The sequence below is a fragment of the Trichosurus vulpecula genome, chromosome 3 (assembly GCF_011100635.1).
Source record: "Trichosurus vulpecula isolate mTriVul1 chromosome 3, mTriVul1.pri, whole genome shotgun sequence".
In the NCBI taxonomy this organism is placed as follows: domain Eukaryota; kingdom Metazoa; phylum Chordata; class Mammalia; order Diprotodontia; family Phalangeridae; genus Trichosurus; species Trichosurus vulpecula.
The window spans coordinates 96,558,933-96,584,542 of NC_050575.1; the positions used below are offsets into that span (position 1 = coordinate 96,558,933).

General features: G+C 48.6%; 1 protein-coding gene across 1 annotated transcript in view; it reads right to left on the reverse strand.

Annotated features, from left to right (window-relative positions):
* The window catches only part of RGS14 (regulator of G protein signaling 14), a 25,386-nt gene extending 5,145 nt beyond the window's left edge, over nt 1-20,241 (reverse strand). Inside the window, exons 1-12 of the mRNA XM_036751031.1 lie at nt 20,037-20,241; nt 8,604-8,625; nt 8,057-8,235; nt 7,853-7,945; nt 7,561-7,704; nt 6,784-6,930; nt 6,268-6,379; nt 4,953-5,065; nt 4,485-4,694; nt 3,438-3,514; nt 2,905-3,031; nt 1,912-1,993 (exon numbers count right to left, since the gene is read on the reverse strand). Of these exons, the coding sequence (XP_036606926.1) occupies nt 1,912-1,993; nt 2,905-3,031; nt 3,438-3,514; nt 4,485-4,694; nt 4,953-5,065; nt 6,268-6,379; nt 6,784-6,930; nt 7,561-7,704; nt 7,853-7,945; nt 8,057-8,235; nt 8,604-8,625; nt 20,037-20,081 (1,351 nt within the window). The 5' untranslated portion in view covers nt 20,082-20,241. The remainder of the gene's footprint in view (nt 1-1,911; nt 1,994-2,904; nt 3,032-3,437; nt 3,515-4,484; nt 4,695-4,952; nt 5,066-6,267; nt 6,380-6,783; nt 6,931-7,560; nt 7,705-7,852; nt 7,946-8,056; nt 8,236-8,603; nt 8,626-20,036) is intronic.
* Between the last annotated feature and the right edge of the window lie 5,369 nt (nt 20,242-25,610).

Genomic DNA, 25,610 nt, shown 5'->3' on the forward strand with positions numbered 1-25,610 from the left:
CTGAGTTCTCACTCCCCCGCTCATCCATCCCTGTCTTCTCCAGTCTTTTCCATCTCCCTGTCTACTATCTTCTTTCCCTTTCTATACAAAGTCTCCCTTTGACCCTGCAACCTCTTCTGGCCACTATCCTTGTGTTCTTCCTTTCATGGTCAAACATCTCAAATGAGACATCTACAACCACCACCTCCCCCTGCTCAGCACCATGCTTATCGTGGTGCCTAGCACACAATAGGTGTTTAATTAATGTTTATTGACTGCCTGATAGCCTGCCTGACCTGGTCCCTCCTTAAACACCTCTAAAATGGCTTCCCTTCCCACTCCACTGATGAAAATCTTTGAGGTCTTGATAAACCCACTAGTCTTTTCTCAGTGTCTACCCTCCTTGCCTTCTTGGTGGTTTGTGACACTGCGGACCAGTCGTCCCTCCTGCTAGAAACTCGGTTCCTTTGATTTCCATGACACTGTCCTTCCTTGGTCCTTCTCCTACCCTTCTGATGGTTCTTTCTCTTTTTACTTTGTTGTATCTTTTCATTCCTGCTGCCCCCTCACTGTGGGCATTCTCCAGAGCTCAGTCCTACTGGCCCAATGCCCTTCTCTTTCTCTGCCTTCTGCCTCTGTCAACTGACCTTCTCATTGTGACTGTTACCACCGGCTCTGTCATGATGACTCTTAGGTGAACAAAGGACCTGTAGATCATGCTCTAGGAGGTTCAGATGAAAGGACAGAGAATGCTGAGCATAAAGAATAGAAGCCTTCATGTGTACATAGTCTGTTCAGTTGGGTCCAACTCTCTGTAACCCCATTCTGGGTTTTCTTGACAAAGATACTGCAGTGGTTTGCCATTTCCTTCTCCAGCTCATTTTACAGATGAGGAAACTGAGGCAAACTGGGGTGAGTGACTTGCCCAGAGTCTCACAGCCAGTAAGTGTCAGAGGTCAGATTTGAACTCAGGAATTTGAGTCTTCCTGACTCGAGGCCTGGAGCCCTATCCACCATACCACCTCACTACCCTGAGGGATGAAGTCACTCTCTTCAAATATTTGAAGAGATGTCATAGGGAAAGGGGGCTTGGAGTTGCTTTAATTGACCCCAGAATATAGAAATAGAAACAATGGAAAGAAATTTTAGAGAGATAAGGATATAAGGGAAAACTTTCTTATGACTAGAGCTAAATAAAGTGCTTTTCCATGGGAGAAGCCAGAGGGCCCCAGAAGATAGTGAGTTCATCATGCCTGGAGGTCTTTAAGCCAAAGGTGAATAGATTCATTTGGAAGGTTGCAGAGAGGATTCCTGATCAGATATCAGTTACACTAAGTCCTCTCTGGTTCTGAGATCCTCTGATGCCCATTTTCTATAATATCCAACTTTGTCACACATTTGCAGTCTTACCCCACCGCTTAGAATGACCTTCCTCCCCCATCCTTCGAAGCCTGCCTCTTCTGTGACACCTTCCTCAACTACTTCAGCTCACATAGATCAGAGTTGTAGTGCTGGAAAGGATCTTAAAAGTTATCTAGCTCAAGCTCCTCCTTTTACAGATGAGGAAACAGGCAGGGTAAGATGAAGTGTGACTTGTTGACCGTTATACAGTGATTAAATGGCAAAACCAAGACTCGAACCCGGCTCCAAGTCTAGCATTCTTCCTATTCTCCCAAGCTGCCTCTTTCTTTTCTTCAATACCCCATCCTTGGCACCGACCTTATATGGGTTACCCTGTTACCAGGCCTTGAGTGAAGCAGGCACATCATAATGTAAATTTTTGGTTGAATTGAACAGATTTAAATAGAATTCTGCTAGTGCCCCACTGATGTCTCCCATTTCTTCTGTATCGCCGCTGGACCCAGCACGGGGCTTGGGCAGATGATCTGAGTGACAGAACCTTGGGGGCGCAGAGCCTGTGGGCCCTTGTACCTGGAAGAGTGTCCAAGACGAGTCTCTGGGCGGATACAGAGCTCACAAGCTTCTCCAGATCTAGAGTCCGCTTCTCACCTGACTGTAGGGGCACAGGGTCAGGGGTTGGCAGAGATCAGGGCTCCCTTTGGGGCTCAGCTCAAGTGCTGCCTCCTACAGGGGGTCTTCCTGGATACCCACAGGTGCTGGCGCCCTCCCCACCCCAACCCTTGTCAGAAATTGCTTTTTTTTTTTTACTTTAAATCTAGATCTGTGGTTTAATCGCCTATGGTGGGGGATAGGGGATGGGAAGGGGTAGGTGTTATGAGTGTCAAATGAGATAATATCTGTGAAGGATTTAGAATAGTGCCTGGCACATAGTAGGTGCTTAATAAATGCTTGTTCCCTCCTCCCTTCCCTAATCACTAGAGGAAACTCCCTCTACCAACATGGGTCTGAAACGGTTTCGTAATTTATAGTTTAAAAGAGTTTCCCAGAAGGTTTACATGATTTGTCCAGGGTTACACAGCCAATATGTCAGAGATAAGATGCTGACTTTCTGGCCAGCATAGCTTACTGCCTGTCTGCTTAGCTTTTACTTTGTGTAGCTTCTGTAGTCACTTATCTCAGTACTGGGTGTATGCCCCCCTCCCTTTATAATATCGGTTTCTTAAGGGCAGGCACTGCTTTGAGGTTTTTCTTCATCTCTTTATTCCTAGTGCCAGGCACATTGGAGGCACAGTAAGTAAACACCTATTGAACCAAATTGAACCTCCTTACTCTTCTGTCCAGATTTCCTCCCTTGGTGGCCCACCCATCTCCTCTATCTCTGCCTCCTTCCACCCTCTCCCCAAAGCCCTTGTCTGTCTGGACCCCAGAATCCTTACTCCTCCTCCCTGCTCCTGAGGCCAGTGAAGGATGGGGTGCAATGCCCTAGGTGAGGGCTGAGCCAATGCAGACACAGGTGTGTATGTGTATATGTGTGTGATTGTTAGGGGCTGGGAGGGACCTCACCAGATGTACTGATATCTGTTGCAGGCTCAGGCCATGTTTTCCCAGGATAGGTAGCAGGGCTTCCTTCAGACGCTTGGAAGATTTGCTTGTGATCCTGACCACTTTGCCGAGAGGTGTGATCTCCAGCCTAGAGCACAGAATGTCACAGCTGGAAGGGACCTCGGGGGCCTTCTCTTCCAAACTCCTCCTTTGACCCAGAAAGGTTAGGTGCCTTGTCCCAAGTCATAGCTAGTCAATAGTAGAGCTGGCCTTGAATTCAGGGGTTCTGCTCTTCCAGAGGATGGGAAAGGATTTCTCTGTCTCTTGTCTCTCTGCCTTCCTCCTCCCCAGTCTTTCTGGATCTGCTTCTCTGTCTCTGCTTCTGTCTCTCCCTGCCACCCCCATACACAAATATAATCCTCACCCTCACCCTGCCCCCTCAAACCCCAAAGATCTATCAAAGATCTATTGCCTGTAGTCTTGTCTGGCAGGGCAAGGGGAAGAGATGGAAGCCCTTGGGCCCCATCTGCATGAGAGAAAGGAAGGGCACTCACTCAAAGTTGATTCTGTTCTCCAGCTTCACCTCCTGGTCGGCCAGCACTGTGCAGTCCTGATCCAGGACCAAGGCCTTCTGTGGACACAGCCGCAGGGGCTCAGTAATGACACTGGAGGCCCCTTACCCAGGCCCTGGAGAACCCAAAGGAAAAACCCTGCCCCCTCAAAACACAACACATACACACCCCAAATTCCAGAAATAACTGCTAAAAGGCCAGAGGGCTTGAGAAAACACAAAATCCTGGTGTCAGGGTCTGATATTGTGAACCTTCTAATACCTTCCAGGACAGACAGTCTAGGGGCTCTGAGCCCCAAGATGTGGAGGAAGGGAGTTAGCATTAGGAATGAGGAGAAGAACAGAGACAAGGGTAGGAATGGAGTGACAGGCAGAGACAAAGGCTGGCATTATCTCCACTAAGCCCTGAAGTCTTATGGATCCTTCATGCCTGCCCCTCCCACAATCCCATCTCTTCCACACCCATGGCCACCCCGTTCATCCTTCCTTCATCCAGTGCGATCATCACCTGAGGCCCCCGCTCATCTTCCCAGCACCCGTTTGGCACTCAGCCTAGCTGGCCTTGTGTTGTCACCTCTTTCTTTTGTCATTGCCCTGCCTGGGACCCATGACAGATTATAAACTCCTGGAAGGTAGGGCATGGCGTTGTGCCAGCTGTTAACTCTCATACTCATAGAATGTTGGAGCTGGAAGACCACCTCAGACATCATCTTGTCCAGTCCTTCCATTTTTAGATGAACAAACTGAGGGTGAGGGAGGGAAAGGAATGTGCCCAGGGTCACACACACACACACACACACACACACACACACACACACACACACACACAGTAAGAAAGAGACAGATCCAGGACCCCAGGTATCCTGACTTTCAGGTTAGGGCTCTTAATCTCTACCACAGACAACAAACATCAGTGGCAGGACCATGACTAGGGATCAGGTGAGGTTAAAGTCAGAGTGAGGGTCAATACTGTGCTTTGTGGAGGGGGGCAGGTATTAAGATGGATATTTAGGGCTCAGTTCCTACCTACCTGTTCGTTGCCCACCAGGTAAACCTTGATATCAGGCAGGGACAGGCCTCGCTTCTCACAGATGCTGGCCAGCATAGAGCGGATGGTTAAGCCAGGGCGGACCAGGGCCAAGGATGCTGTGCCATCCGGCAGATATACGCAGCAGTAACGTCCAACCCGACCCTCACCTTCACCCTCAGTGCCCCCCAGGCTCTTCCGGTGACTCTGAGTCTGTGTAGACGACAAAAACGCACACGTGCATGGACATGCATAGACACACTGTGAGTGAGTATGAGGAAAGTGGATGGGAATATACCATAGAGAGGAGAGGATCTGTAGAGGGGAAGAGAGAGCAGAAATCACTAGGGCAGGGGCAGGGCTGAGAAGTGACTAGGGTACACAACAGGGGGCGGGGCCAGGACTGGGAGGAGAAAGCTGCAGGCCCCAGGCCTTTGCGGCTGGGAGCAGTGGGAGGAGAGAGACCCTCACCTCAGATTTGCCACTGACAAATGCCAGGAAACCAAGGTCAAGGCTGGCAGAAGAGTTGAGGGAGCCCTGGGACTCTCGGCGAAGGGCTGCGTTCCCATTGGTGATGCCTAACTCTGAGGGGAGGAGAGTGCTGTCTTTAAGTAAGACCCCCTTCCCAGTCTGCCCCCCCTCACATGCAGTAACTTCCTATAGCTTCTTTTCCAGTTCTGCTCAGAGAGGGAGGCCAAGATGCAGAGACAGGTCAGAATTACTCAAGAAAACAAACACACATACACAAGCATAAACACACATATACACACAAGCATATACATATGCCCACATACATACACACAAACATCTCTGAATCTTGGAACCAGATCTTGGAATCCCTCAGAGGTGACTTTTTTCCCCAGGCAATTGTGGTTAAGTGACTTGGCCAGGGTCACACAACTAGTAAGTGTCTGAGACTGGATTTGAACTCAGGTCCTCCTGACCCCAGGCCAATGCTCTATTTGCTCCACCACCTAGCTGCCCCTCAGAAGTGAAATCTGAGAGGACCTAAGAGCCACCTTGAGGTACCATAGTACCCAGAGTAGGAAAGGTACTGAGAAGCTATTTAAAACCCGGACTCTCGCCGGCTGGAGGCCTTCTTTGATTTCTCCAGGATATTGGGTGATTGCTCAATGGTCACCTTGTGGGACAGCATGGACAAGAGTACCACAGGATGGACAAGAGTGGATGGGTGGCTATCTGTATCGTCAGAGGGGATTGTCCTCCATCAGTGGGATCCCCAGTCCATCTGAGCACTGGGTGCTCTGGCCCTGTGATAACTCAGCCCAGAGTTCTAGCAGGCCCTACCCCACTTGGAGCACCAGCTGCAAATGGGGCTGCGTCTGCCCTCTGAGGACCACTTTGGCTAGGATCACAGATGGGGAATAGAAGTTTCCAGAACCATCTACAGCAAAGATCTCTGTCTGTGGAGGGATTAGAAGCCGCAGGAGCTAGCATCTCCACAGCACCCTCAGGTTTGCAAAGCACTTTACAAATATTATCTTATTTGACAACCCTAGGAGGTAGGTACTGTCTATTCTCCTTTCGTAGATGAGGAAACTCAGGCAGCAGAGGTTAAGTGACTGGCCCAGGGTCACACAGCTAGTACGTGCTTGAGGCCAGCTTTGAACACTTGGGTCTTGCTAACTCCAGGTCTAGCACAGATCTGTTTATAGAAGAAACTCAGAATGTTGGAGCTAGAAGAGACTTTTAAACCACCGCTCCACCATCCCACCCTGATCTCCCCTGCCTATTGTCCCACCTGCCCAGGCTTTCCTTTGCTCACCCCTTCGGAAGGATTTCCTGGGCCCCCGGCCCCCAAGAGCCTCAGTATTGGACAGCTGACCCAACTCCTCCACTCCCAGGGGCAGTGACTTCCCAGGCTTCAGCTTTGGCTTCTGAGGAAGAGAACCTGGTATTCAGGACCCTGCTCCCTCCAACCCATTCCCAATCCCGAACTCCTGTTCAGAGCGGGGACAAAGCAGGGTCCAATCCTGCCTGTTTTTCCAGGCTGGCCCACACTAATACCCAGCTGGGGCTGGAGGCTGGTGCATTTCTGTGCCCTCAGGAAGGAAATAAACTGCCTGAAAAGCAGATTGAACTGGGTGTAGGCCTAGGCCTCTTCCCTATACCAGTTAAGTTTTTAAAAAAATGTTTTCAGGTGTGTGTGTGTGTGTGTGTGTGTGTGTGTGTGTGTGTGTGTGTGTGTGTGAGTCAGATCAGGGGTTCAGGCTCTGGGCATACTTGGATGGCAATGGGGATTTGTTCTCAGCACCCAGACCCTCCCTCTCCATATGGGCACCTTCCGGAATGTGGCATTGGGGCTGCCAGGGTCCGAGGTGCCTGGCTCACAGAGGGGCCTTCCTTCTGTTTCTGCCAGGAGACACTCCCGGTACATGGGGGACTTGACAAATCGAGCATAGCTGTCAAACTTCATGAGGTTGAAGATCTGAGGGGAGGAGGAAAAGAACAAAGAGGAACAGTGTGAAGGGAGGAGAACAAGAAAGGGATGAGGGGGAGGGCAGCGGCATAGGATCCAAGGCTTGAAGGTAGAGATTATCAAGAGCAGGGATTCTCAGCCTGGGGGTCCACAGATCCCCAAGAGGCCAAGGGAGTCTGAGGACTCTCAGGGAAAGGCTGGGTTCCATTGATGGTGCCCAGCTCTGGAATCAACCAGTGCAGGCCTTCTTAATCTGGGGTTTATGGACCCCTACAAATTCTATGGATAGATTTCCAAGGGGAGAAAAATTACATCTTTATTTTCACTAATGTCTAAATAAAATTTGGCCTTCCCTTTAATTGTTTAGAAGCATTATTCTAACAGGCACGTAGGTTTCACCAGACTGCTATGACACACAAAAAAAGTGTAGAACCCCTGCTCTGGTCCAACCCTCTCATGTTACAGAAAAGGGAAACAGAGCCCCCCGAAAGAGAGCTTTCTTGCTCCAGATCACAAAGCCAATAAAGTTAAAAGAGGAGAGGGAAGATGGAGAGGGAAAGATGGAGAGCTGAGGGAGAGAGGGAAGGGGAGAGAGCCATCAGCCTTCCCCCGTACCCAGGCCTCTCCTTAGGCCTGTACCTGCAACTGTTGTACCCGGAACATGTCGGGGCTGGGGGTGGCCAGCACCTCCTCCCCAAGCCAGGCCTGACGGTCAATATTCACAGGGCTCAGGGCCTGACTGGACAGGAACTCTTCATAGATGTTTCGAGCTTCCTGAGCCAACTGGAGTAGGAAGAGTGGAGGTGGCAGGGCCATTCCCAGGAGCAACCTACCAGTCCTGCACCTCCATCCACCCCTTCCTCCATCCCTCACCTGGCCCCTTTCCCTCCATGCTCACTGTTCCTATCCTCCCAGCCCCCCAGCTTCCAACCTGTTGGGTGTCACTGGCTGGAATCTGCTGGAATTGCTCACAAGCTTTCCAGAAGGACAGATTTTCCGCACTGAACTCCTTCTTCAAGAACTCCTAGAAACAGAGACAGGGTCCGAGACAAAGGAACAGAGAGGTAGACAGGGAAAGAGAAGTGGCCACCACAGCCACACGCCCCTCCTCACTCACCCCAGCCCCGGCACTCACCGTGAAGTAGGCAAGACCCAGCGGATCCTGAAGCAGCCTCTCAAAAGACAGTGCCCAGCCGGCCACAGGCTGTTCCTCAGAGGTGAAGGGACTGCTGGGGCCACTGGGCAGGCTGTGGACACTGAGGGTGCTTCCCCGGCCCTCCCCAGCTCCCTCTGGCCCCACCACACTGCTCAGCTCTGGGGGGATGGAGGAGGAGGGGAGAGAAGTACGTCAGCTGTAAGATTTATTAAGCCAGGAAGCCCCCTCACCATACATGCATGCGTGCATTCATTCAATAAACATTTATTATTCCCTACCAACTCTAATCAGACCTCTCATTTCCCTCTCAGCCATGCTCCTAATTTTACACACATGCACATGCACACACACGCACATGCACACGCACACGCACACATACCCCACCCACAATAAGACCCTCACAGACTCAATGCTCCTGGGGGAGAGCCAGACACAAGTTTTGCTTCCCTAACCCAAACATGGGGTCTGAGCCCCTCCTCTTGGTCCTTTAACCAGGATCCAGGCTGGCTCCCTTCCTCCAACTCACCTCCATCAGAGACAGCCAGGACCTGCAAGAGAGAAGAGGGAAGAGACTGGAGAAGGGCCCAGGCTGGGTCCCTGCTTCCAGAATCTCACATTAGTTCGTGTTTGTGGTTGTTGTTCAGTCGCTCCCGATTCTTCCTGACTCCATTTGGAGTTTTCTTGGCAGAGATACCAGAGTGGTTTGCCATTTCCTTCTCCAACTCATTTTACAAATGAGCAAATTGAGGTAAACAGGGTTAAGTGACTTGTCCAAGATCGCACAGCTAGGAAGTATCTGAGGCCACATTTGAACTCAGGTGCTCCTGACTCCCGGCTTGGCGCTCTATCCACTGCATCACCTAGCTGCCCATTTAGCCAGTGTATCCAGGGTACAAAACCACTGAATGCCTGGTCACTGATGGAAGAAGTGGGGATGGGATGGGGGGAGATGGAAATGGATGTGGGGACAGACTTCGCTCAAGTCTTGTCCTTTGACCTCTGGCATTGATATTCATCCCATGTACTCTCTCCTGTCTTCAGCCACACTCAAGTTCTAGGAATCCCTAAACTCTCTAGTGGAAGACAAGCTAGATGGATCTCTGGATAGCTTCCCCACCCATAGTGGCTTCTCTCAGCCACATCCTGTTGAAAACTCAGTAGCAACTGCCTCTTATTCTGATCCTTCCCTAATCCCAGACCTGACCATTGTGGTCTCCCATTAACTCTTCCATCCCCACCTGGCTCACAGGATTCAAGACTTTTGTTCAATAGAAATGGCTCCTCCCCACTAAAAACTTGGGGTCCCCTGCACCACACTATCTTGGCTTTCCGCCTATCTCTCTGACCATTCCGGTGTCTCATTCACTGACTTCCCTTCTTCTTGACCTCTAAGCTGCTCAGGTCCTCCTGTGTCCTTCTGCCCTCTCTTCTTTCTTCTGACCTTTGGATGTCAACTGTTACCTCTACATGCAGAGGACTCCTCGGATCTTTCCCCCTATCTCCAGCCCCTCTCCTGAGCTCCAATCCCAAAATCCCATCTGCCTATTGAATCTCTTCAGCACAGCCAATTTAACATGTCTACAACTATAATGTGCAGACGAAAGAATGCTAGCCTGGAATCAGAAAACCAGCCTTTGCATCTCAGGTCTGGCTCTTACTGGCCATGTGACCCTGAGCGAGGCACATAACTCTCTGGGCTTTAGCTTTCTCTTTTGTTAAATGGTGATTAAAAAACACTATTAAATGACATTTAAGCAGACATGGCAGGCACCACGGGTCTCCCAGGGTAGTTGTGAGGAAAGTACATTATAAACATTAAAGCACTGTGAAATGTGATACATGTCCTTGTTGGTTTGTTTTTATGTTTTTAAATCACTGGCTGTGATTACATTTGTCATAGAGGACCCAGATGAGAAACTCCTTCTACAGACGCAGGTAACTACTGTCTGTCCAATTGAAATGGATAAAAATTGGGATAAGGTAGAGATAAGCAAAGTGGAAGGTATCGATGCAGGTGGGTAGGAAGGAGGGATGGGCACAAAGATTGTAAAAGGAACATAAGAATTACAAAGTCCAGTCTTCCATTGGCTTCCCAAGTCATCTTCCCTTAGAGATGCATTCCCAACAAAATACTCGTCCCTACATCTCCACGACCTCAGGAGCTGCCTTCTGTGGCCTCCTGTTGTAGAGGAAGTGCGGGCTGAAGAGACCTCCCTCCACCCTACCCAGTGGGAGGAGAGATGTGCATGGAGAGAAAGGGGAAGGAAGAGTCAGATGGAGGGTTTGTGGCTCCAGGACCCTCCCCCACCCTTCCCCCACCTCCATACCCAGCTGGGCCTCAGTTTCCCCATATTCAAGAAGAGAGGATAGTTCTCTCCTATCCGAGGCAAACTCTACAAGAACCCTGGACCCCCAGGGCACAGATAGCAAACTGGTAGTGACAGTTTTTTGGGGGGTGAAACTATCAGTGATGACCTATGGAGGCTTCTTAGGCTGCCCTACTGTCTAAACTCATTAACTGCCATTAAAGGTCTTCCACAGTCTGACCTTTACTACCTCATACCTATCCAGAAGCTCCCTAGTGATGCTGATGGTCTCCCTGGATGCCTGACCCAGGAAATGCCAGTGCCAACCCCATTTTGGGTTAGAGGACCTGGGTTCAAATCCCAGCTCTTCCATTTACTCTCTATGGAATAATCTGAGACAAGTCATTTGATCTTCTAGGCCTTAGTTCTTCCAATGTCCCCCCCCCACTTCCAATCTAGCACCCTTGGAGTGTGGAATTTTAAGCAGGGTGGGAAGCAGAGATTGGTATGTCACTGATTGCTGGGACACGCAGGAAAGTCCCAACATGCCTAGAAAAAGAAGCGGTAACCCCAGACTCTGTGGGAATTGCAGCCTCACCCCTGAAGCATACAGGTGCTGGTTGTGGTAGGACGTGGCTTGTGGGGCCCTCTCTGGGGACCTGGGACTGAGGCCCTGTGTGCTGGGAAGAGTGACAGTGACTGCTTCTGTGGGCTGTGACTCTGGGACTGTCATCTTGAGACTGTGTCTGTGAGCCTGTCACTCTGGGTCTGTGACTGGGAGGCTATCTTTAGGAAACTGTTTCCTAAGTAACAGGTTTGGTTTTAGACACCACTGACATTCAGGGTAGCATGAGGACAAACTGAAAAGACAAAGTCTCTTCACTTTGGAAATGAAGCCGAAAGGGTCAGAAAAGATCTATGAAATCGTGAAGGAAATCACAGAATGTCAGTGCTAGAAACAACCTGACAGATACACCATCTAGTCCAATACCCATATTTTAAGCAGCAATTAATGCGCATTATTTAAGCAGTCAGGCAATGCTTTTTATTAAGCACCGACTATGTGCTAGGCACTGGGCTAAGAGCTGGGTAAACAAAGGAGAATAAAACACAGCTCCCGGAGTCAAGTAGCTCACGTTCCAGTGGGAGAGACAAAATGCAGACAACTATGTACAAACAAGCCATATACGGGATAAATAATCAACAGAGGGAAGGCACCAGAATTAGGAGAGACTGGGAAAGACTTCCTTTGGAGCAGGGATTTTAGCTGAGACTTGAAGTCAAGACGCCGAGATGAGGAGGGAGAGCACCCACTATGTGCTGGGTGCTGGGGGTACGAAGATAAAGATTAAATGGTCCCTGCCCTCCAGAAGCTTACCTTCTATCATGATAAACAACACGTACACGTTTTTATATATAAGTACAGAAGATATACAAATTAAATGTGATTTCTAAGTGGTGCTAACAGTTTAGGGCAGGGAAGGATTCTTGTAGGAAGAGGCCCTGGGACTCAGCTTTGCAGAAAGCTAGGGGATTCTGAGAGGTAAAGGTGAAGAGAAATTTAAGAAATGGGGGAGAGCTGGTAGCAAGGCATACAGAAAGGAGGTGGAATTTGTTAAGCGAAAGACAAGAAGGACGGGCCCAAAGAGTGTGTTGTGTAATAAGGTTGGAGCCAGGTTGGAAAGGGCTTTAAATGAAGAACAGAGAAGACTGTATTTGATAGTAGAGTCCCTGCAGTTAACTGAGCAAGGAGAGGGACAAGGTCAGCCCGATGCTTGAGGGTTATCATTCTGACTGCTGTGTGGAGGATGGGGAGGAGAGGGGAGAGACTCGAGGCAAAGATCAATCAGGAGGCTATTTCAATGATGCAGATGAGAGATGATGAAGGCATGAACCAGGGAGGGGGCCGAGCAAGTGGAGGTTAGGGGAGAGCTGCAACAGATGTTGTCATGTTAGCATCAACAAGGCCTGGCAACTGACTGGATATGTGGAGTGAGGGAGGGTGAGCAGAGGATGACGCCAAGGTCTCGAGCTTAGGTGGCTGTGAAGACAGGGAAGGGTAGAAGACGGATGGGTGTCTGGGGAAAGACAACACTTTCCGTCTTGGACATGTCAAGTATGAGATGTCTACCATAGATATTCAATTTGAGACGGCCAATAGGATTACCCTCATTTTACAACTGAGGAAACTGAGGCCAAGAGACATGAGAGATTGTCCAGGGTCACACAGCTGGTAAGTATCTGAGGTCGGATTTGACCTCAGGTCTTCCTGATGCCAAGGCCCAGTGCTCTACCCCCATTGCACCACCTAGCTGCCTTAGAGGAGAGCTGATGAGGTTACTCCATGAGAGATATAGAGAGAAAAGGCCCCAGGATGGAACTTTGAGGTGCCCCCACACTTAGGGCTCAAGACATTCATGATGATCCCACAGAGGGACCGAGACAGAGCAGTCAGATGGGAAGGAAGAGAACCAGGAGGAAGGAATGTCATAAAAACCCAGAGGGGAGAGTGTCTCCAGAATGTGGGGACTAATGGTGTCAAACACTGCAAGGGTCATAAAAGATGAACTTTGAGAAAAGACCATCGGATTTGGCAATCAAAAGCCCAATGATAACTTTGTGGGTTTTTTTGTTTTGCTTTGTTTTTTGGACAGGGGAAGGCAAGGCAATTGGGGTTAAGTGACTTGCCCAAGGTCACACAGCTAGTAAGTGTCTGAGACCGCATTTGAACTCAGGTCCTCCTGACTCCAGGGCCAGTGCTGTATTCACTGTGCCACCTAGCTGCCCCTTGGTGATAACTTTGGAGGGAACATTTCAGTTAAGTAATGAGGTCAGATTGCAAAGGATGGAGCAGTCAGTGATGGGAGGGGAGCTGGAAACAGGCAGCTTTTTCTAGGCCTTTGCTGTGAAAGGGAGAGGGGACTTGGGATGAGGGCTTACAAGGATGGCAAGGTCAAGTGAGGGTCATTTACCCATGAAGAAAAGGAGGCCCAAGAGAGGAAGTAAGTTGCCCAATGTTACATAGTAAATGTAAGTGACAGAGCCAGGACACAGACCTAGGTCCTCTGACTCGGAACGTAGAGATCTTTCCACCGGACCACATTCAGCTCCTTATGTAAAAGGTGAAAGATGACACCCTGCTTGTAGCAAACCCAAGTCACCAGGGCACTGCCTGCACCCTCCCCACCCTCACTCCCGGAACCTTGAGAAAGGTGAGTTTAAGAGGAATACAAGTCGGCTCTAGTTCACCTGTTAGCAAACTCATGTAACTTATTACTCCCAGACTAATAGGATACAGCAAGAAAAGAGAAGAGGAAGCTAGGTGGTGCCATAGTACACAGAGCACTGGGCCAGGAGTTAGGAAAACTCATCTTCATGAGTTCAAATCTGACCTCGGACACTTAGTAGCTGTGTGATCCTGGGCGAGTCACTTAACCCTGTTTGTCTCAGTTTCCTCATCTGTAAAATGAGCCGGAGAAGGACATGGCAAATCAATCCAATATCTCTGCCAAGAAAAACCCAAATGGGGTCACAAAGAGTCAGACAACACTGAAATAACTGAACAAAAACAAGAACAAGAAAAGAGATCGGTTCAAGAAAAACGTCATTACGTTCGTGGATGGCAGGCACAGAATCAGTCACTGAGAATGAGGGCAATGTTAGGAAGGATTGCCAGGGCTCCCCCAAACCACTCCTGGGTGATCCCAGCAGAAACATCATCTCGGGCTGCAGGGACCATGCGGCTGATCCCAGAGGGCGCCATCTCTATTGATATGAATGGGTCCTTAGGCCTGGGCCTTGGTGTCCGCCTCTGTAAGATGGGAGGGTCACCTTTTGCTGCGCAGTGCAGCCTTTGCAGTGTGCAGAGCCAGGGCCTGGCAGGATCTTCTGAGAGCACGGAGGGGCGGGGAGGGTGGAAGCACTCTTTGCCACAACTTTTTGAAAAAGACACATGGAAAGCTAGAAAAACCCGCAGGGCTCTTAGGCATTTATTTTTCATAAGTGTTGGACTAGAGGTTCATATTTCTGAATAGACAATAACAGACCTGCTTTTTTAAGAGGTGGCAAAACTACATTTAAACTTTTTGAGGGGTGGACGTTTGGAAATCCTGCCCAGGGTACAAATATGTCTTGAGCTTGCTTTGGTCACATATATAGTACATATGGACAATGTGTGTGAAAGTTGGGCATGTGTGTTTAATAATGATGTTAGCTAGAATTAATGGAGTACTTTAAGGTTTGTAAAGTGTTTCACATACATAGCAACCCTATGAGGAAAATGTTATGATTCTCCCCATTTCACAGATGGGTTGGTTGGTTGGTTGTTGTCCTTCGTTCACCATAAGGATCAAAATGACATCACTATGTTAGAGGTAAGTTATAGTGTGCTGGACTGTGGCTGATCAGACCAATACAAGCTCAGTATGCTGTACCACAGGTCGGGCACAAATAGTCCATGTGAACATTTGAGATGGATTCTCTAAATTTGTGCAGCTTGCAGATGGGTAAACAGAGACTGACATAGGTTAAGTGACTTGTCCAGGGTCCCACATCGAGTAAGTATCTGAGGCAGGATTGAAAGTCAGGTCTTCCTGACTCCCCCTAATTGCTTCTGGGCTTAAGAACTGTGAAGTACACACAGGGTGTACACAGCATACATAAGGTATACAAGATAGATGGTGTCCACAGTGGAGGGTGAGGGACTGTGTGTTGTAGATGACATATACAGCTTTTGGGAGTGGTGTGTCATGTACAGATTGTCCAGATTGTCCAGAGTTACTGAGGATGGGGGTTGAGCAGTGATCAGAGCATTATGAGGTGTCTGTAGGTTGTGGTGTGTGTTCAAGGTGTTCAGCGCATAGTGTGTGGGTTGTGCTGTGCATACAGGTGTAGAATACACCTGTGTGTCCGTACTGGGCACGGTGGGGGTGAAGGGTGTGTCATGTAGCATTCCCCTCATTGTGCCGGGGGCATGGGCCATGCGTGCAGGGGACACGATCTACGCACAGCTTGTGAGAGCCGTGTGACATAGAGAGGGTGTAAAGTGCAGCACGGTGAGCACAGGAAAGGAAGCAGGGCTTGTTTTGGCGGGGCTGTTCTGGGTAGAGAGAGACTTGTTATGATGTGGTAGCTTTTCTTTGGGCTGTGACTACATAGTTTTTTGGAGGATCTGTGGCTTAAAGGGGGTTAACTAGGGCTCTCCAGAGCCCAGGGAGGGAGTTCCAGGGTATGTGTGTGTAGGAGGAGGTAACTAGGGTAGAGAGAGATGTGTTAAAGAGGTCTTCCTCGATTTGGAAGAGGATACCCTGCCACAGAGGAAGGCCCCACCCATGTCAAGAGGTCACCTGCCCCTCTCACACCTTCCAGGTCCCTGGCACCTTCTCTAATCCTTTTCTCAAACTAAAGGACCTTAGAGGAGGCTTAAGGCACATTGTCTGCTTTTCTTTAGTGAAAAGTTGGTTTCCTTTCACTCTGGTCCATGCTTGTTCAAATGGCCTGATTGCCTGAACCCTAAAGCTAAGGACCCAAGTGACTCTCTGATGAGCCCTGGAGGCCCTGCCCTGACTCGGGGAGGGGCATACTAATGAAAGGCCCAAGAAGTGGAGGACATTCAAAAGGCCTTGGGACATGAATGGGGCAAGGACAAGGGCTCAGTCAAGGACAGAGGGAGGGATGTGACAGCAGCAGAGAGAGCTTAGGACAGGGATCTTGAGATAACAGGATCAGAGAATCGTAGGCTCATAGATTTAGAGCTAGAAGGGACCTTTGAGGTTATCTATTCCAAATGAGGAAACTGAGGCACAGTGACATAGCTAAGTGATTTGCCCAAGGTCACACAGAAGTAGCAAAGGAAAGGAGAGAGGTAGGGACAAAGGAAGCTCATTTTCTGGCTTCTGCCCTCCTATACACAGCACTTAATAGGAGAAGCAGTGTTGTAGTCCAGATTTCAGCACAGCTACTTACTAGCTGGATGACCTTGGCCAAGTCACTTGCTCTCTTTGGGTCTCACTTCAAAATAAGGGGGGGAGGGTTAGGTGCTATGAGGAGTGTGCTGGTAAATGTTTAACAACTGCCTTGGAGGCTGGGTGTGAGGACACGTTTTTAAGTTTAATTATCATTGTCTACACCACTTTCTTAAGTCTAGACAATCAACAAAACAACAAGTCAAGTCCTAATTTGGGCCATTTGCCAATTTAGGAGGTGTAAATGTTCATACTGAAAATTTAACAATTGGCTCTCCCCAGCCCTCCAGCATTCCCCCTGGGCACTATGTATTCTAAGGCCCCTCCCTTCTAGTTCTGCCACTCTGTGCTCTATGTTCTAAGGCCCCTCCCTTCTAGCTCTGCCATTCTATGCTTTGTGTTCTAAGGCCCCTTCCAGCTTGGCCATTCTTTGGCTCTAATGTTCACCTGGACCTTAGTAATAAACTGGTTCATGTTGTTCTTAAATGTTTCCATGCATACACAGCCTCACCAGGTGGCTCACAGGCTCCATCAGGCAAGGACACTTCTCCCCCTTCTCTCTTCTGTCCCTAAGCCCCCAAGCAAAGGGTGGGCTACCGGAGTCCTCACTAACTTCCTTGACTCATCCCGCTTGCTGGGATGCGCCAGGCACTGCCCCAGCTGCCAGCTCCCGTCCCCTACTGTTACACCAGGTGCTGACATTCTGCAGGAACAAATCTCTCTGAACCCAGAGTGTTCTCTCTTTCTGAGTGTTGGATGGTTGTTGAAGGGTAGGGGGAGGGATGCTTGGCTTCGTTACTGAACTTTGAAAGTTTTGTTGGGAGTCGGGGGAAGGAGAGAGGTGGATTCAGTTAGATTTTGGAGGTATAGTACCAGTACTCTCTGTCACATTCCATTCCCTTCTCCCCCTACCCCTCCAAACATGTCCCTCAGGGAGCCACCCTACAACATCTAACTCAGGGGTTTCTTCCCATACCTAACCTAGAAGAGGAAAGGGCACGGGGAGAGAGGAGAGCAGAGGTTTGGCCAATAGGGAGAGAGGTTAGGGTTAGAGCCAAGGTTACAGCTCCTCAGAAAGGATTCAGAACCAGGGTCAGGGGTCAGGATGGGGCTCACTAGGCTGTTTCTTATCTAAGGGGCTGGAGGCCAGTGGGAAAGGACACACAGTTCCTTCCTTCTTAATTCCAGGTATGGCCATCAGGAGCTGAGATGTCTACTGGTCAGGGCTGAGTTAGAAGCCAAACAATGGGGTCAAGGTGGAGGGGGTTGTGTGGGAGTTGGAGGTATGAAGCACAATGGCCAGAGCTCTGTTTCCAGCTGAGTAACTCCAGGTTTGAGAAGGTATCCTCCCTCCCTATGGTGGAATCAGGACAGATGATGAGAAACTGGCCTAGGAGACCAGTTCTGTTCTCAAGTCAATCACTTGAGTGATCCACTGGAACAGATTTCCCAGCTCCTGTCTCTTCTCTTGCTGATTCTTTTTAGCCCCATTTGGCAGATGGAAAAATTGAGGCTGGGAATGAGATGAGGCCAGATTGAGGAGAGAGAATAGCTGAAGGCATCATGCAGGCATAGGCACCTGGCTATGATGGAATGTTCCTGTTAATGGGACATGGCGTCTATGACCCGCCTCCTGCTGAAGCTAGGAAGAGAAGAAGGAGCTGCACCAACCTCCCACCCCATCCCAGCCAGGCCTTTGGGCAGCCTCTTCTGTCTCTTCTCTTGTCCTCTAGCTTGGCTGCCTCAGACTCATAGAACTAGCCCCTCCCTCCCCCTCCTGATGCTCTACAAACCCACCCCTCACAGCTGCCTGTCTTTAGGACACTGTTCCTAGAGAATCATAGGTCTAGACCTGGAAGGGGTCTAAGAGCCCATCTAGTCCAGACTTCTCGTTTTACAGGTGAGCAAACTGAGGGTAGATTAGGTAGCACAGTGGATAGAGCGCTGGGCCTGGAGTCAGGAGGACTCATCTTCCTGAATTCAAATCTGGTCTCAGATACTTACTGGCTGTGTGACCCGGGACAAGTCACTTCGCCCCGTTTGCCTCAGTTTCCTCATCTGTAAAATGAGCTGGAGAAGGAAATGGCCAACCATTCCTCTGTCTTTGCTAACCAAACCCCAGTGGGGTCACAAAGAGTCACACATGACTGAAAATGACTGAACAACCGCAATAAGTTGAGGCCTGGAGACATTAAATGACTTGACCAGAGTCCCACAGTTAAGCATCAGAGCCAGTATTTGAACCCAGGCCCTCTGACTCCAGAACCAGTAGTCTTTTCACTCTTGGTAGCCCTGAATTTGTAAGATCGTGGCAAGCAGAGCTAGAAGGAAGCTTAGAGATCCCCCGAAAAGGGTCAAGTGAGTTAACTTAGGTAAAGGTCTTTGAAAACCTCAAAGTGCTACAGAAATGTATGCCATTATCACTATCGATCCAACCCTGCCCCCAAATGCCTGCATTTTACAGAGGAATAAACTGAAGGCAATGACTAATTAAAGGTCACACAGGTCACAAGTAGCAGAATAGATTCAACTCCTTCTGACATGTGACTCTAAGCTTAGCTCACCGAGTCTCACTGTCTCATTCTGCAGAGAAAGAAACTGAGTCCCAGAGATACTTAGATAACAAAGTTAGGAAGTAGCAGAAGCAGATTTAAACCCATCTCTTCACTTCAAATCTATTGCTCGCCAATCCAGTCCAATAACACCCAATCTAACAAGCACTCATTAAGCACCTCCTACATCTGAGGTCCTGCCTTCGGGGCTGGATATACACATACCAAACTTCAGACAATAACAGACTAAGCCGTCTTAGCACATTTTCATGAGTTCATCCCACCCAACCCCACTCCTGGAGGATCAGTGGGGCAGGATGGAGACATAAGTCACTGAATAGAGTTCACCTGGACCCATGGGAGGACCCAGTTCAGGACAGTGACCTCTCAGGGTTCTCAGACTTCTGTTGTCTCCCAGGTCCTTCCTTGCCTTCCTTCTAGGAGCCTTGAGAGAAGAGAGGGAGGAGGTGCCTTCCCCCTGGTGCTATGGTGAGGTGGGCGGGGGGCACCAGGGCTCCTGGTGCGCATGGCAGCCAGGCAGGCAGCTCCCGATAACAAAGGGGGAGGAGAGGAATGAACATCAGGTATCAGAGGAACAAGATGGCATCTTGGGCATTTAGGCAGGGTGGCATTTGAGGTGAGGGTACAGCAGCGTTGTGAGGGTAACAAGATAACACTTTAAGGGGTGTTCAGGGGACAGGGAGGCATCCTGGATGGTGCCCTGACCTATGATCATAATACTCCTACTGAAGGGGTGGGAGGGAGGTGAAGACCTGTGCCCACTCACCCAGGGGGTACCCACCGATGGGGAAAAGAGAGAAAGAGAAGGGCGGTGGCTGTCTCCCCCCAGATCCCCAGGCATCCAGGGCTAACAGTTCCTGGGCTAAACAGCTATACGGGACTGTGCCAGCCAATACAGAAGGAGTTGTTCTGAGCTTTCTGAGAAGAGATGCCAACCTTCTTCCAAGCCACTGCCGCCTATTAGCTTCTCAGACCCTAAACAGAAGCCCAGCACTGTTTCTGCTTGCCCTGTAGCTCAGCTTGGTCCTCTTGTCCCAGGCACCGGGTCCCTCCCTGGGTGTGTCTCAGCCCTTCCCTCCCACAGGCTGCTGGCCCCGGAGGCCATGTGGTCACTCACCATGCGCCCGTTGGGGACGCCCAGGTGCTTGGCTTTTCCTGGCATCCCTCCTGTCGCGGGGCCCGACGATGAGGGCAGAGACCATGGGTCCCTGGAGGGGTAGCGGGCACAGCCCAAAGGGGGAGCACGGCAGGCTTGGGGCGGCTCTGCTCTGAATCCCTCACATCCTGAAACAGCCCTCACTACCTCTTTTCTTTGCCACAGGAAGTGTATCTATGGAGACGAAAACCACAGAAAGAAGTAGGCTCTGAAGAGAATGCCTCTTCCTACACACACACACACACACACACACACACACACACACACTCATACTTACTCAGATCAATCCCCCTTCTGTGTTCATGGGCACACACTCAGGCAAGCCCTACTCCCCCTTCCCACACATATACACATTTAGTAACTTCTGCCGAACCCAAACCTTACCATACCCGAGGGAGAACTCCGTGCCCTTCCCATACCGAGTGACCCCTCCCCCCAGCTCCTAAAGACAAACATCTATCTTTCTGCACTTCCACAGATGCGCATGCAGACACACAAATGTGCACATCCCAGACAGGGACAGACACATGGAGGTTTCCTGGATACTTCATGGGACTTGGAACTAATGTTAGAGAGTATCCATGCCAACTTTCTCCTTATTCTGATAAAAACAGAGACCCACAGAGGTCAGGTATTTGTTCAAAGTCATTTAGGAAGTGGCAGAAGCTGGGATTTGAACCCACATCTTCTAACATTCTCTCCACTATAGCACATGCATACGTGGGCATACAAGTGGTTATAGGCATGTGCAAACACTGGTACACAGTGTCACATGGACATACACTCACACACACTCACACTCAGGGAAAAAAAAAACTTATGGCACAAGTGGACATTTCATCCCTGGGGGATAAAGCCTCCCAGCCCCAGGAAGCCTGGACCAGGTTCTCAGCTCTTAGCCTGTCCTTTCCATCCCCACTCCACCCCCAAGCAGTTTCCTGGCTTTTGACCTGTATCACAGCCAGGAAACAACATTCTGCTCAGTCCCTCAGGCCTCCTTCCTTTCCATGGTGGTCCAAAGACTGCCTGGAGTCTGTGTGAGACAGCCAGTGTGAGAGACTCATAGTCACCTGGCCCAGGGCAGAGACTTTCCCTTTCCCTTTCCTCTGGCCTCTTCTATGGCCTTGGAAAATACTTTACATAAAGCACCCCTCCCCCTCCATTACTGGAAAATCCATCCCATTAGGAGAGTATTGTTGCTAAGCCCTCAGCACTGCTGGGCCTGCCTTCTATTTACCCTCCAGATATGGAGGGATAGGGACTCGTCTTAAAATATCATTGATGGTGCAGCTAAGTGGCTCTCTGAATAGAGCACCACCCTGGAGTCAGGAGAACCTGAGTTCAAATACTGCCTCAGATGCTTGACACTTACTAGCTGTGTGACCTTGGGCAAGTCACTTAACCCCAATTGCTTTGCCTTTCCCCCCCAATTTTTTTTAAATTAAAATTAAAAATGTCATTGATATTAGGAATTCCCAGGTGAGGAAAGCTTTCCTCCTTAATAAAGAGGAAGTTCCTTATTAATAATGCAAGGCAATACCTTTTGCAAACCTTTCATCTTAGAGAGCTGCCTAGAGCAAAGAGGTCTTAAGTGACTTACCCAGGGTCACACAGCCACTATGTGTGGTTCAGGGTGAGCTCTCCATCGACTACATTATTCTACCACAAGTCTTTACCACCACCAGCCCCCACTTTTTAAAATCAGCTCCTTATCTCATTTCCCACAGCAACTATCCCAAACCTTTTTCTTCTCTTCCACCCTCACTAACCCTATCCACAACCCCCGTATTTATAGCAAATGACCAAGGATTCTACTTCACTGAGAAGACAGGCCTTCCAACACGAATTCCCTTAATTTCCTACTTTCAGTCCTCAAGCCTTCTCTACATTATCACTCTTTTGTTCATCCTTCCAGCATATTGCTGATCTTTCCAGCATACTACAAGGGAAGAGACATTACTATTTTCCTCTAAATGGGACCTTGATCCTCTTCTACAATACCTCACTGTAGGAGTCAACCCATTTCTCTGAGGCAGCTTTAAGCTCTCTCACCACTGACTCGTTCTTATGTATCTTCAGGTAAACATGCTCAGGTTCCCAAAGTCCCAACAATGCCTTCCCTTGACCCAACCCCATCCATCATACTACCCCAGTCTCTTTCTCCTCCTCTTTATTGATAAACTAGCTGACAAAAAAGTCATCTACACATAATGCCTTCACTTCCTCCAGACTCACTCTCTCAATTCCTTGTCATCTCTCCCAATACAACTGAAACAACTCTCTACAGTAAAAAAAACTCTCTTGAAAGTGACAAATGAAAATTACTTCCTAATGGCTAAATCCAATGCCTTTTTTCCCCCCAAATTTCTCTTCTTCTTGGAAATTTCTGCTGCTTCTGCCACTGTGGACCATCTCGACCTACTGAATACTCTCTCCTCCCTTGGCTTCATCACATTTACCCAGTTCTTGTACTTCTCCAAACAAGCCTTCGGTTTCCTTAACTGGATCATCATTCTTTTCCCTCTCCTTTAAAGTGGACAGTCCCCAAGGATCTGTCCTCGGTCCTCTTCTGCTCCCTACCCTCAGTGGTTAGCAGTTATTTCGTGCTTTAAAATGTTTGTTGGCTGAATCACTGACCACACTCCCTTCCTCAGAAATCTCCCTCACACCCACAGCTTCAACCCATGACTTCTCTTCAAGTGACTCCTAAAGTCTCTATCTCCAGTCCTGTCTTCTCTAGAGCTCTAGCTAATGTCCACTGCCTTCAGGGCCTCTGACCTCAGATATGCCACTTACCCTTCAAATGCAATGTGTTCAAAACAGGCCACCTTTTCTTTTCCCCAAAACCTGCTCCTCCTTCTGACTTTCCTTTCTGCCTGTGGTGCCACCATTCACCCAATCTACCATATTCCTAACCTTGGGGTTATCTTTTGCTCTCCCCGCTCCACTTTTCTTGTGCATGCAATCCATTTCCAAGTCCTATTGATTTTGCTCAGTAACCTCGTTTAAACCTGTCCCCTTCCTCCCTGTTTCAGACACCTGGATCCTTGTATGAGGCCCTCGTTTCCACCCACCAAAAACTATTGCAATAGTCTCTTTATAGATCTTTCCATTTTTACCCTCCTCTTTCCCCCGCTTCAAATGTAGTCTTCATCATACTCATAGAACAATCTTTCTTATGTATAGATTTGGTCTCATTGCTTCTCTGCTTAAAAAAATCTTCACTGCTTACTGAATTATTTCAAATTGCTTGTTGGTATTTAAGGACCTCTCTATATTAGGGCACTACCTTACCTTCCCAATCCATTTGATATGACTTCCTGCATGCATTCTATACTTCAGCCAAACCGGACGACTCTTTGCCCTCTGAACACATCTTAGACTCTTGCATTTTTGTGACTTTGTTGGAATTGTTCACTATACCTGGAATGCCTTCCCTCTTGCTCTTGGTCTATTGAATTCTTGCTTATCTTTTAATGTCTAATTCAAATACCATCTCCTCATCCAAGCAGCTTTCCTTGGTCCTCCCAGTCAATAGTAACCTTCTCCTGCAGACTGCATCCAGTATTTTTTTTATAATTCTCTACCATAATTAAGAAGTAGCAAGGTAGTGCAGTGGGTAGAGTCTGGACCTGCAGTCAAGAAGATGAGTTCAAATTCAGCCTTAGGCTTGTGTGACTCTGGCCAAGTCACTAGTCTCTGTGTGCTTCAGTAGGGTTGTGGAGAGGATCAAATGAGACAATATTTATACAGTGTTTTCATAGCCATTATTAAGTTATCGTGCTACATTGCTCATATGAGAATCTGTGTTGCTCTCTTATCCCCCATACGCTACTATAAACTAAGCCATAAGCTTACCATAAGCTCTTTGAGAGGAGGGCTTGAGGGGCAGCTAGGTGGCGCAGTGAGTAGAGGATCGGCCCTGGAGTCAGGAGGACCGGAGTTTGGCCTCAGACACTTGATACCGTTACTAGCGAATGTTCAGAGAGAATATTCTTGGGCAAGTCACTTAACCCCAAATGCCCTGCCTACCGCCCTCCAAAAAAAAAAAAAAAAAAAAGAGAGTAGGGCTTGTGTCTTTGTCTAAGATTTAAATCTTCCCCGGCACCTAGGATGATGCTCTGCCTCTAATTTTTATCATATTGTTGTATTGGGCCCATTCTTCCTTTTAAAAAGATTTTGTGGGTGCCCTTTTGAACATCACTGTCACTTCCCAGTGACTTACCACCCCTCTTCTTTAAAACAAAAGAATACTATGAAGCAAAACAAACCAACCTATTGGCTATGTCTGAAAATGTATGCCTCATTCTTCATGGTCTGAACTCTAAAATTAGGATTTGTTGAGTCGGTTCAGTTGTGTCCAACTCTTTGTGACTGGATTTGGAGTTTTCTTGGCAAAGATACTGGAGTGGTTTGCCATTTCCTTTTCCAGATCATTATACAGATGAGGAAACTGAGGCAAACAAGGTTAAGTGAGTCACACAGCTAGTGTCTGAGGCCACATTTGAACTCAGGTCCTCCTGACTCAAGGGCTGAAGCTCTATCCACTGGGATACCTAGCTCCCAGAAATCAGGATTAGTCAATTGCATTGGCCAGAGTTCTGGTGTCTTTCAAAGTTCTTTTCCTTAATGCTATTATGATTATCGTGTAAATTGTTCTATTGGTTATGTTCACTCCACTTTCTATCAGTTCATGCAATTCTTTTCAAGTGTCTCTGAATTCTTCATATCTGTTATCTCAGTACCCATTCTCCTTAACCTCTCTGCAGCCTTTGACACTGCTCTTCTCTTCTTCTTGGCATTCTCTTCTCTCTAGGTCTTTTGGACACCTCTCTTTCCTGATTCTCCTCCTACTTATCTGACCACTCCTTCCCTGTCTATTTTGCTGGATCCTCTTCCAGATTATTCTTGCTAACCCTAGGTGTCCCTCAGGGCTCTGTCTTGGGCCCTCTTCTCTTTTCCCTCTATACTACTTCACTCGATGATCTCATCAGCTCCCGTGGATTTAATTACCATTTCTCTGCCGACAATTCTTAAATCTACCTATCCTGCTCTAATCTAATCTCTGCTGACCTTCAGTCTTCCATCTCCAACTGCTTTTTAGACATATTGAACTAGATATTCAGTAGACATCTTAAAACATGTCCAAAACTGAACTCATTATCTTCCCCACCATCACCACCACCACCACCACCACCTTCCTTATTATTATAAAGACAGTACCATTCTCTCAGTCCCTCAGACTTGAAACTAGGAGTCATCCTGGATTCTTCACTATCTCTCACCCTCCCATATTCAAACTGCTGCCAAAGCCTGTCTGTTTCACCTTTGCAACATCTCTCAATACACCCCCTTCTCTCCTATGACACTGCCACCACTCCAGGGCTGATTACTGCAGTAGCCTGTTAGTGAACCTGCCTCAATCTCTCCCCACTGTAATCCATCCTCTATTCAGCCACGAAAGTGATTTTTTTTAAAGCACAGGTCTAACAACGTCACCCCCACCCCCACCACCACCCCCTACAGCTCTCTAAT